This window comes from Taudactylus pleione, unplaced genomic scaffold, assembly GCF_031769625.1.
Source record: "Taudactylus pleione unplaced genomic scaffold, aTauple2 ptg000253l, whole genome shotgun sequence".
NCBI lineage: Eukaryota > Metazoa > Chordata > Amphibia > Anura > Myobatrachidae > Taudactylus > Taudactylus pleione.
The window spans coordinates 1089900-1102705 of record NW_028284655.1 but is presented as its reverse complement, the minus strand read 5'-3'; the positions used below and the strand labels follow the sequence as shown (position 1 = coordinate 1102705).

The 12806-nt window shown below is 42.2% G+C and overlaps 1 protein-coding gene across 1 annotated transcript in view; it reads left to right on the top strand.

Moving 5' to 3' along the window:
- Positions 1 to 1797, top strand: part of LOC148515090 (adhesion G protein-coupled receptor E3-like) — a 79517-nt gene extending 77720 nt beyond the window's left edge. Inside the window, exons 15-16 of the mRNA XM_088480438.1 lie at positions 608 to 697; positions 1544 to 1797. Coding sequence (XP_088336564.1) covers positions 608 to 697; positions 1544 to 1621 — 168 coding nt within the window. The 3' untranslated portion in view covers positions 1622 to 1797. The remainder of the gene's footprint in view (positions 1 to 607; positions 698 to 1543) is intronic.
- Positions 1798 to 12806: the final 11009 nt, after the last annotated feature.

Below are 12806 nucleotides of genomic sequence, written 5' to 3'. Positions count from 1 at the left end.
GATGTCTATAAGGAGATCCAAGCCTTGTACTTGTACTTAGTATTACAACTCAAGGAGCCCTTCTGCCTACATTTTAAGACACATCACACTGAGACACCATGGGCCTGACAGAGAAGGAAGTAATGTGGGATTTATGTTGTGTAGATAGATTCAAAACTGCGCCCATGAAGAAAATGTATTAGTCACCATATGCAGCAGAGTAGTATGAATTTTGTAATGAGTATGGCCACTATCTATATATACAGTACTTAGCAAAGGGCAAGTGCAAATGCACAAACTAAGTTTAAGAGGCGTATTAACTCTTCCGTCCATCTCTGCATAGGTCGCAGTTTTGTCACCGCCATCATTGAACTTTAGCACTGTAACAACGCCCCTTCTTAGCCCAGCTTCACCTTCTGTCATAAGTGTAAATGCGATTGAAATGCGTAATACTCTGCAATGCCTGTACTTGTGTACGCTCAGTTCTGGTGCATGTGCAGTGTGGAACCATGCAAAATACTCTGCAAACAGGCGTACATGTGCCACTCAGTACCAGCCACCTTCCATGTGATGTAAATGTTATTTGTGCAGCCTGTTTATCATGCCATTACCTGTTTGTACTTTGCAGGTGAGGCAAGAGTACCGCAAACTGTTCCGCAGACTTCACACACGCAGGAAACCAGCACCAGATGTATCTACCAGTGGCACCCTGCAAGCAGCCTCTAACTCAGTGAGTGTTAGCTCTCCTCATTATAGTTTTCCACATCTAGAGGAAGTTCCAAGCATTAATTTACAGGTTCTCAAACTCAGGGCCTGATTCAGACTCGGACGCTAAGCCCCGAACGCACGCTATAGCCTATAATCATGCGTATGCGTCAATATGCGTATGCACGAGTCACTCATTGTGCTTGGGAAATGTGCGCTCGTAGTATACAGACTGGATGCTAATTTGAATGACAGTGCCGTTTGTGGGTGGTAACAAGGGAAGGTGCTTGTGAACGGGGGAGTGGATGTGCACAGGCACAGGCGTGTCTGGGCATCTAAACAGTGTTTTATGGGTGTGCATAATTAGCAGGGTGGCGTCATTGTACACGTCACTTGGTTGTATTTCAGCCTGCAGTGATCGCAGTGCTTGCGGTGGGGTAGGGTCTACCTGAAGCGCTGCGCGCAGCTTCTATGGCTCTCAATGTAACCGATTATATGTCTTTATACTGGCGTGTGTACGCTCTGCCGTCGCTCTCTAAGGCATAGAGGGTGTCCTTCCACCAGACAATCGCGGCATTTGCATACCCGGCCCCTTTTGGCTGCGTGAGAGCGCAGCTTAGCGTCCGGGTCTGAATCAACCCCTCAGTCCTCAAGACCCCAAACAGTGCATGTTTTCCAGGTCTCCTCACAGAATCACAAGTGAAATAGTTAGCTCCACCTGTGGATCTTTTAAAATGTGTCAGTGAGTAATGAGTACACCTGTGCACCTGCTGGATGACCTAGAAAATGTGACCTGTGTGGGGTCCTGAACACCGAGTTTGAGAACCACTGTATTAATTCTATTCTGTTTTTTCCCTAGACTAACTTGCATTCCATTACTAAGCCTTCAATGAGCAAAGAGAGACCTTCAACTGAGAAACAAGCCATTTGGATGTAGCTTACATGGTGGAATCATGATCATTGTTGCTGTTAATTAAAGACAGTATTAGATTCCTAATTAGCTATTTCATACCAAGTGTAATAATCACAAGTTCTTTCGCATGCTAATAAGCAATGTTTGTTATCTAAAAATATATGTATGTCTCATTATATTTCATTTAATTACACACAATTGATACGTATTTGCTGTCATTAAATATTATTTGTTAGTTATAGTTATCATCACCGACCTTCTTAATCTCCATGGTAACCATAGTCGCATTTCTTCACAGAACTCCATGAAGCTCACAGACTGTATAAACTTAAAGGACTAACCCAAAAAGTATTCTAATAAGCCAAGTTTGGGTATCGGCAAAAACGTATTCATTGTCCAAATTGTCAGATACATTTAATGTACCTCTTATGATAATAGCCAAAACAATTCTATCTGTGGTAACACGTCACCATCCTGCATCTACGCAACATGTGTTCCCCCTTTCTCATGCGTGTATTTATATATGTATGTATGTATTGTGACAAGAATCACATAGACCGGGTAAAATCCACAGAAGCTTTATTTCCTCACAACAAGCAGTTATACAAGACAGTGCAGTTTTCACGGGCAAGATGTTACAGATTGGTACACAAAATCTACCAAACAGCAATACAGTTCTTTTAGTGGACTCACAGGTACAGGATCCTTAACACCAGTCACCCCCTGGCCTATAACCTGGGCAACTACTTCACCATCAGGATCATCATTCCTGTGCACAAAACACCATCTTTAAAGCTAGCTAACAGGCAGTGGCGTAACTAGGGTCTTCGGAGCCCAGGGCCATATATATCTTGCGCGCCTAAGGTGCGCGGCAAAAATATGGGCGTGGTCACCTACCAGAAGGGGCGAGGCTACTGAAAATGGGGCATGCCAACATGACACGCCACCCATTTTTTGTCACATTCCTTTACATTAGAGATGAGCGGTTCGGATTCTGTGGAATCCGAACTGCTCCGAACATTGGGGATCAGAGTCCACCCGAACCCGACTCGGATCCCCGTTCAGGGCCGAACGGCGGCCGCCTGATCTCGGATTCTCGCTAGAGAATCCAACATCAGGGCTCCCATTGTGTAGGGCAGACCGCTGTGATAGCGGTCTGCCCTACACAGAACAAACACACAGCCGCCAGTGGCAGCTGTGTGTTAGTTACAGCAGCCAATGAGAGTCACACAGACTCTCATTGGCTGCTGCACGGAGGGAGCCGGCTGGAGCTCACACAGGAGCTCCGTCTTCCGGCTCCCTCCTCAGCGTGTGGATGCAGAGCGGACGGCGCGGGAGCGGGGATACAGGTAAGTTTTTTTTTTTTAACTTGTGTAAGGGCCGGGGGCGCTACTGGGGGGGTCTACTACTGGGGGGGCCACACTACTGGGGGGGCCACACTACTGGGGGGGGTCCTGCTACTGGGGGGGGCATACTACTGTGGGGGGCCATACTACTGGGGGGCCTACTACTGGGGAGGGGGCTGCTACTGGGGCAGCCTACTACTGGGGGGGCCATACTACTGGGGGGGCCTACTACTGGGGCGGCTGCTAATGGGGGGCATACTACTGGGAGGGCATACTACTTGGGGGCCTGCTAATGGGAGGCATACTACTGGGGGGGCCTGCTAATGGGGGCACTGCATAGGGGACCCTACTACTAAGGGGACTGCATAGGGGGCACCTCTGCTGGGGGCATTGTGTAAGGGACACCACTACTGTGGGTATTGTGTAAAAGGGGCACTACTGTGGGCATTGTGTAAAAGGGGCACTACTGTGGGCATTGTGTAAAAGGGGCACTACTGTGGGCATTGTGTAAAAGGGGCACTACTGTGTGTCATAACATAAATAAGAGACACTACTTTATGGTGTAATGTGAATCAGGCCCTATGTGCGGTGTAATTTGAATAAGATTGTGCACTGTGACTCCTTGGGCCGTAGCCCACTATGTAAACAAGTACTGTGAATCTGCTGGCCATACCCCACTGGGTGGGTGCACTACTTTTCATTTCTGCCACTGCTGTGTGGCAATGTGTCATAGATGTGCTTTATACTGTGGTGTCTGTGTCGTTGTGCCGCTGCTTTGTCGCTTAGTAACCGGTCAGCTCACTGCAACCTTTGGCCAATAATGTTGAAAACAATATTATAAGCTGTGAGGTGGTCTAAATTGACTGGAAATTAATGTTATTGAGGTTAATAATACTCTGGGAAAAAAAAAAGACCAATTTATGTGATTTTAGCTTTTTTTGTCAATTTTTGTAAAAAAATCCAAATCCAAAGCCAGTCACCGCAGTTTGGCAAATCCAAATCCAAATCCAAAGCCGGACAACGAATTAGATTTAGAACCAAATCCAAATCCGTCAAAAATGGTCCGGCGCACATCCCTACTTTACATTCCATATGCTAGATAGATTTGAGTGCGCTGATCACCTAGATTGTATATCCTGACTATGACAGGCTGCTCCTACAGCAGGATCTGCACCTGCTAATATGATAAACAAGAAAAAAGGAGTGTATGGAGCGCTAGTCAAGATCAGGTGACCACGATGTGTAAATTGTATTTATTAAAACTCATAAAAAATTAGAACGCGCACACAGGATACAATAAATGATAAGTATCAAATCACAATAAAAAAACGTGGGTAAAGAGCATCTGAGAACACCTGGAAATGTAATACGGAACTGCTATGAAAGTCCCTCTCCTAAGACGGAGTCTCTGCTACCTTGTATTTATCCGTATTACATCTCTAGGTGTTCTCAGATGCTCTTTGCCCACGTTTTTTCTGTTATTGTGATTTGATACTTATCATGTATTGTATCCTGTGTGCACGTTGTCATTTTTTATAAGAGTCTTAATAAATACAATTTACACACCGTGGTCACCTGATCTTCACTAGCGCTCCATACACACCTTTTTTCACATTCCATATGCACCTTACCTTTGCGGTAGTTTCTCACAATGTGGAACCTCTGAAGAAATGTATCCTCCCTGGAACGATGGCGTCTTCAGTCGGTATTCACTATTCATGTAGGTCACGTCTTCCGGAAGATGCCTGTTTGTGTGTTAAAAAAGTAATCATAAAACAGCGGTTCAACCAGACTCGTTCCCCCTGTGTAACTTCCTTCCCCTGCGCCTCTCAGCCACACCATCATCTCCCTCCCTGTGTCATCTCTTAGCTACACCATCCCCTCCTCCTGAGTTGTCTCTCAGCACACCATCACCGCCCCCCCCTGCATCAATTCTCAGCACACCAACAACTCCCCACCTAGTCGTCTCTCAGCACACCATCACTGACCCCCCTGCATTGTCTATCAGTCAGGCGATCAGCTCCCCCCTGCATCATCTCTGTCACACCATCATCTTCCCCTGCATTGTCTCTCGACACAGATACACACACACTGACATATATATATATATATATATATATACATACACACACACATACAGACATATACACATACACACACTGACATATATATACACATACACACACTGACATATACAGTACACACACTGACATATATATATACACACACACACACACACACACTGACACATACACAAAGACGCACTGACATATACAGTACACTGACACATATAGACATGCACACTGACATATACAGTACACTGACACATATATACATACACACACTGACATATATAGACATGCACACTGACATATACAGTACACTGACACATATATACATACACACACTGACACATATAGACATGCACGCTGACACATATATACATACACACACTGACATATACAGTACACTGACACATATATATATATATATATATATATATATATATATATATATATATTAGGGATGTGCAGGCTCGGATAGGTTCGAGTTTGCACGTGGAGTTCGGATTTTTCCCTCCAAAAAAACGGAACTCAGAACGAGGCAAAACGTCATCTTACATGGACGAACATCATCATTCCTGGTCTTTTGTCCAGGAATGATGATGTTCGTCCATGTAAGATGACGTTTTGCCTCGTTCTGAGTTCCGTTTTTTTGGAGGGAAAAATCCGAACTCCACGTGCAAACTCGAACCTATCCGAGCCTGCACATCCCTAATATATATATATATATATATACACACACACTGACATATACAGTACACTGACACATATATACAAGCACACACTGACAGCCTACACAGACACACATATCTCTTTCACACAAATATACACATACACACACTGACATATATATATATATATATATATATACACACATATACACACTGACACATACACACTCTGACACATATACAGTACACTGACACATATATACATACACACACTGACATATACAGTACACTGACACATATATACATACACACACTGACATATACAGTACACTGACACATATACAGTGACACAAATACAGTACACTGACACATACAGTGACACATATACAGTACACTGACATATATACTGACACATATACATGCACACACTGACACACATACACATGCACACACTGACATATACAGTACACTGACACATATACAGTGACACAAATACAGTACACTGACACATATATACATACACACAATGGCATATACAGTTCACTGACACATATACAGTACACTGACATATATACATACACACACTGACATATACAGTACACTGACACATATATACATGCACACACTGACAGCCTACACAGACACACATATCTCTTTCACACAAATATACACATACACACACTGACATATACAATACACACTGACATATATGTATTTATATACACACACACATACACACACTGACACATACACACACTGACATATACACACTCTGACACATACACACTGACACAAACACACACTGACACATATACAGTACACTGACACACTGACACATATACAGTACACTGACACATATATACATACACACACTGACATATACAGTACACTGACACATATACATGCACACACTGACACATATACACATGCACACACTGACATATACAGTACATTCACACATATATACATGCACACACTGATATATACAGTACATTGACATATATACATGCACACACTGACACATATACAGTACACTGACACATATATACATACACACACTGACATATACAGTACACTGACACATATAGACATGCACACTGACACATATAGACATACACACACTGACATACACAGTACACTGACACATATATACATACACACACTGACATATACAGTACACTGACATATACAGTACACTGACACATATACAGTGACACAAATACAGTACACTGACACATACAGTGACACATATACAGTACACTGACACATATATACATACACACACTGACATATACAGTACACTGACACATATATATACACGCACACACTGACAGCCTACACAGACACACATATCTCTTTCACACAAATATACACATACACACACTGACATATACAGTACACGCTGACATTTATATATATATATATATATATATATATACACACACACACACTGACACATACACACACTGACACATATACTGTACACTGACACATATATACATGCACACACTGACATATACAGTACACTGACACATATACACTGACACATATACAGTACACTGACACATATATACATGCAGACACTGATATATACAGTACACTGACACATATATACATGCACACACTGACACATATTAGGGATGTGCAGGCTCGGATAGGTTCGAGTTTGCACGTGGAGTTCGGATTTTTCCCTCCAAAAAAACGGAACTCAGAACGAGGCAAAACGTCATCTTACATGGACGAACATCATCATTCCTGGACAAAAGACCAGTCAGACGGCAGCTCGTTTCAGGTAGGTCAGGGAACAGGAAGAGCTCTCACTCTCTCATCAACAAGACTGCCTGTGAGGGGCTGCGCGCTTCCACTGCAGCTCCCCCTAGAGGCAGCCCAATTAGCAGCAGGCTAGCAGGCACAGCACACTGACCTGCTCGTTATTAGTCGGGATACAATGATGGCGGGAGGGGGAAGGGCGGGTGTGTGTGTGTGGGTATGATGCCCTGTCGGCGCCCCCTCTGCTGGGCTTGCCAGGGTGCCCAGGGCACGTGCCCCGCTCGACCCCCCCTAGTTACGCCACTGCTAACAGGTGCTACTAATCAGCCTAGCTGCAGTTCAACGCTGACCTTAAAGAAAACCTGGACTGGATCGAGGTTCAACTGCTGTTTCACATTTAAACCAGTGAAGTCCTCCTGTCCCTGTCACAGTATGTACAGTGCATCCGGAAAGTATTCACAGCGCGTCACTTTTTCCATATTTTGTTATGTTACAGCCTTATTCCAAAATAGAATAAATTCATTTTTCTCCTCAAAATTCTACACCAAATACCCCATAATGACAATGTGTAAAAAGTTTTTTTTGAAACTAAAAAAATCACATGTACATAAGTATTCACAGCCTTTGCTCAATACTTTGTTGAAGCACTTTTGGCAGCAATTACAGCCTCAAGTCTTTTGATTATGATGCCACAAGCTTGGCACACCTATCTTTGGAGAGTTTTGCCCATTCCTCTTTGCAGCACCTCTGAAGCTCCATCAGGTTGGATGGGAAGCGTCGATGCACAGCCATTTTCAGATCTCTCCAGAGATGTTCAATCGGATTCAAGTCTGGGCTCTGGCTGGGCCACTCAAGGACATTCACAGAAGCTACTCCTTTCATATCTGTGTGCTTAGGGTCGTTGTCCTGCTAAAAGATTAACCGTCGCCCCAGTCTGAGGTCAAGAGTGCTATGGAGCAGGTTTTCATCCAGGATGCCACCACCATGCTTCACTGTAGGAATGGTATTGGCCTGGTGATGAGCGGTGCCTGGCATTCACGCCAAAGAGTTCAATCTTTGTCTCTCATGGTCTGAGAGTCCTTCAGGTGCATTTTGGCAAATTCCAGGCATGCTGCCATGTGCTTTTTATTAAGGAGTGGCTTCCATCTGGCCACTCTACCATACAGGCCTGATTGATGGATTGGTGCAGAGATGGTCGTCCTTCTGGAAGGTTCTCGTCTCTCCACAGAGGAATGCTGTAGCTTTGACAGAGTGACCATCGGGTTCTTGGTCACCTCCCTGACTAGGGCCCTTCTCCCCCGATCGCTCAGTTTAGACGGACAGCCAACTCTAGGAAGAGTCCTGGTGGTTCCGAACTTCTTCCATTTATGGATGATGGATGCCACTGTGCTCATTGGGACCTTCAAGCAGCAGATATTTTTCTGTACCCTTCACCAGATTTGTGCCTCGAGACAATCCTGTCTCGGAGGTCTACAGACAATACCTTGGACTTCATGCTTGGTTTGTGCTCTGACATGCACTGTCAAGTGTGGGACCTTATATAGACAGGTGTATGCCTTTCGAAATTATGTCCAATCAACTGAATTTACCACAGGTGGACTCCAATTAAGCTGTGGGAACATCTCAAGGATGATCAATGGAAAGAGGATGCACCTGAGCTCTTTTTTGAGCTTCATGACAAAGGCTGTGAATACTTATGTACATGGCATATCTTAGAGGTTTTTTTTAAATTGAATTTGCAAAAATCTCAAAAAAACTTTTTACACGTTGTCATTATGGGGTATTGTGTGTACAATTTTGAGGACAAAAATGAATTTATTCCATTTTGAAGTAAGGCTGTAACATAACAAAATGTGCAAAAAGTGATGTGCTGTGAATACTTTCCGGATGCACTGTATGTATGTACACACAGATAAACAAAGTAGAAATTTACACTTGAAGCATTACTGTATATCCAACCTCAAATGAAACCATAAAGGAATGTATTTAGTGTATTTAGCATTAATTTTTGTTAAAGATTTTTATTTGAATTTTTAGCCAATAAGTATAATTTTATTGTTGAAGCAAACATTTTAAGATTATTATTATTTTGCTTAGATTTTTTTATTTTATTGCACTAGAAAATCACATGATGTAAAGTAAACAGAGTATTTATTATTATTATTATTATTATTATTATTATTATTATTATTATTATCCTTTATTTATATTGCGTCACAAAGGTTCCGCAGTGCCTTACACAGTACATAAATGAGCACACAAGAAAAACAGTTAATAGTAATACTAAACAATGTAGGACAAGGACACGGTTTATAAACATAGCTGCATAACACAAGGAGCAGGACATGAGCAACCAGGTGTTAGGTGTCATTGTGTGGAGTTAGGAGTAAATTATACTATAAGTAGGGGGTGTTAGTGGTGTTAGTGTTCATCTATTGAACGTTAATTATTTTCTATCTACAATATGATATATTTTGTCTTCAATTTATATGTTGAATAGAATAATATATACAGTAAACATCAGTAAACCTTTTCAAACATCAGTAAACCTTTTCAAATAACAATACATAAAGTGTAATACAGTAAAGTGAACACAAGATGTCACTGTGTATTTGCAATTGAATGTCATAAAATATACAGTACTATATGAGCCTAATAGCAGGATGAAAACATGAATATTATCTAAAATGATTCTTAACACAGTAGTTCTAGCAATTTAAAGTGTAGGTAGATCAAATATATTTGATGAAAACAATCTTTGAAGCACCAGAGGTGCATGCTGCAAATACACCTGGTTTTATTATAATGTACAACACAGGTTGAAGCACTTCTAAGGAATAAGCGCCAATGGGTTTATTGCACTGAAACCTAACATACAATTCTGTCTGAAAGGAGCAATAGTCATGTTCATCACTCCTGTACCACCAAGCACTATGACGCTGATTCTGTGTCGCATGCTGTTGGTGATGTTTTAAGTCTTTGCATCCATCCCAGTCACACAGCGCCTGTGTCCCGATTGTTAGGGCTTAGAGATGCAGAACTTATACTGGTCTGAAGGGTGGCCACCCTTCATACCGGTAACTCATATACCATTATTTAAGGAGGTGTTTTTTCCGTATGTCAAACATTCTTTGAGCCCTATACAAAATAATACTAATGGACTGTGCTGAGTGAGCAGCGTTATATGTGGTGTATGAACATTAGGCTGACACTTACTATATGCCTTTATCTATCCAGATCACCTCTGGAGGGTTTTTTATTTAGTTAATGCAGTTTTCTCCAATTTTATATTTAATTGGTTTCTATATTTTATATGTTGGTGTTTCTCATTGTCAGTAAGGGGTCCAGACCACATATGTATATACAGATAGATCTCACTCTCGAATTTAATTAATCTTTGCAACATCCAGCTGTATCAATTGTTACATTATGAGTCACATTTTAGATACAAAGTTTCCAGTGTACATTTACTTGTGATTTGTCTGTTATAGTATGAGATTTGGATTGAGGTCATTGGGACATACAGATGGGCCCACCTAGTTTGTTACTCCGGACGCCATGCATCTTGCACCACACAGTACGCCTTGAGTCACGTCATTCAGTATTAATCGTAACGGACTGTACCGTGGCGCAGGAAAAAGTAATAACGTGTAATACAACTTTTTGTCCACCAGGTGTCACTTTTCCTAAACTGCACAGCGCATGTGTCCGATATCCAATGCATTTTCTGTATCAACGCCTGATGATTGGCTAACAGAAACTGTGATTCAATACACTATAGTACAGAGTTTTCCTCATGGAATCAGGGCTGTAGAAGAAAGTGTAATAAAGTTCTTAATCTTTACATTAAGTGTGTGTGTCCTGTACTTTTTATAAAAATATTTCACATGCACGCACAGCTTTTAATGAGATGGGATAAATATTCACTAATGTTCCCCAACCATCATTCACTTCTATTCATTTTTGCCGAACTCAATACATTGTCCACAACTTCTGACCACCTGGCATTTCTATGCTACTCTATGCCACTGTACTGCTGATGCACTGTGTGCTCGCTCCATACAGTATGCCATGTAGCGCCCTGTTAGTCATGCTATGCTGTGGCATATAGAGACTCATAATACTGCGCATACCCAGTGGAGCTGGTCGCGAGTGACACACAGTGCATCAGCTGTACATGACAGGTGCGGCTTTCAATGTAGCTGGCGAGTGCGAACTAGAGGTTTGGGTGAGCGCCTTGCAGAGTGGGTGTTCTGGGTTTGAGACCTGGTAAGGGATTTTTTTTTTTTAAATCTTCACTACAGGACTATGTGGTGTGTGAGTTCTGTCCTTTATACAGGTATCTGTGTTGACCAAAAAGACACACTCCCAGCATTGCATAAAGACCGAGCAATTGAAGTTCAGTATTCTTATCCAAGCCTACTGAACTCAATACATTGTCCACAACTTCATACCACCTGGCATTTCTATGCTACTTTATGCCACTGTACTGTTGATGCACTGTGTGCTCAAGAAAGTGGTGTGCGTTGCTCCATACTGTACGCCACATAGCGCCCTGCTAGTCACGCTATGCTGTGGTGTATGGAGTCTCAGTACTGTGCATGCCCAGTGGAGCCACTCAGGAGTGACACAGTGCATCAGCACTAGGCTGATGCACCTGGTGCTGTACACGACAGGTGCGGCTTTCGACACAGCTGGCGTGTGTGGGTTAGAGGTTTGGATGAGTGCCTTGCAGAGTGGGCGTCCCATGTTTGAGGGACATTTAAAAAAAAAAATCTTCACCACAAAGAAATCACTTGGTGGTGTGTGAGTTCTGCCATTTATACAAATACATACAGGTATCCATGTATATATATATATATATATATATATATACATACATATATATACACACAGTCAGGTGCATAAATATTGGGACATTGATAGAATTTTCATATTTTGGCCTCTATTCACCACCACAATGGCTTTGAAATGAAACAAACAAGATGTGCTTTAACTGCAGACTTTCAGATTTAATTTTAGGGTAATTACATCCAAATCAGGTGAACGGTGTAGGAATTACAACGGTTTCTATATGTGCCTCCCACTTTTTAAGGGGCCAAAAGTAATGGGCCAAACTAAACAATCCTAAATCTAACTTTCACTTTTTAATACTTTGTTGCAAATCCTTTGCAGGTAATTACAGCCTGAAGTCTGCAGTCTATATGTGCCTCCCACTTTGGGGCCAAAAGTAATGGGACTATCAACTCAAAAGCTATTTCATGGACAGGTGTGGACTATTCTCCCGTTATTTCATTATCAATTAAGCAGGTAAAAGGTCTGGAGTTGATTCAAGGTGTGACATTTGCATTTGGAATCA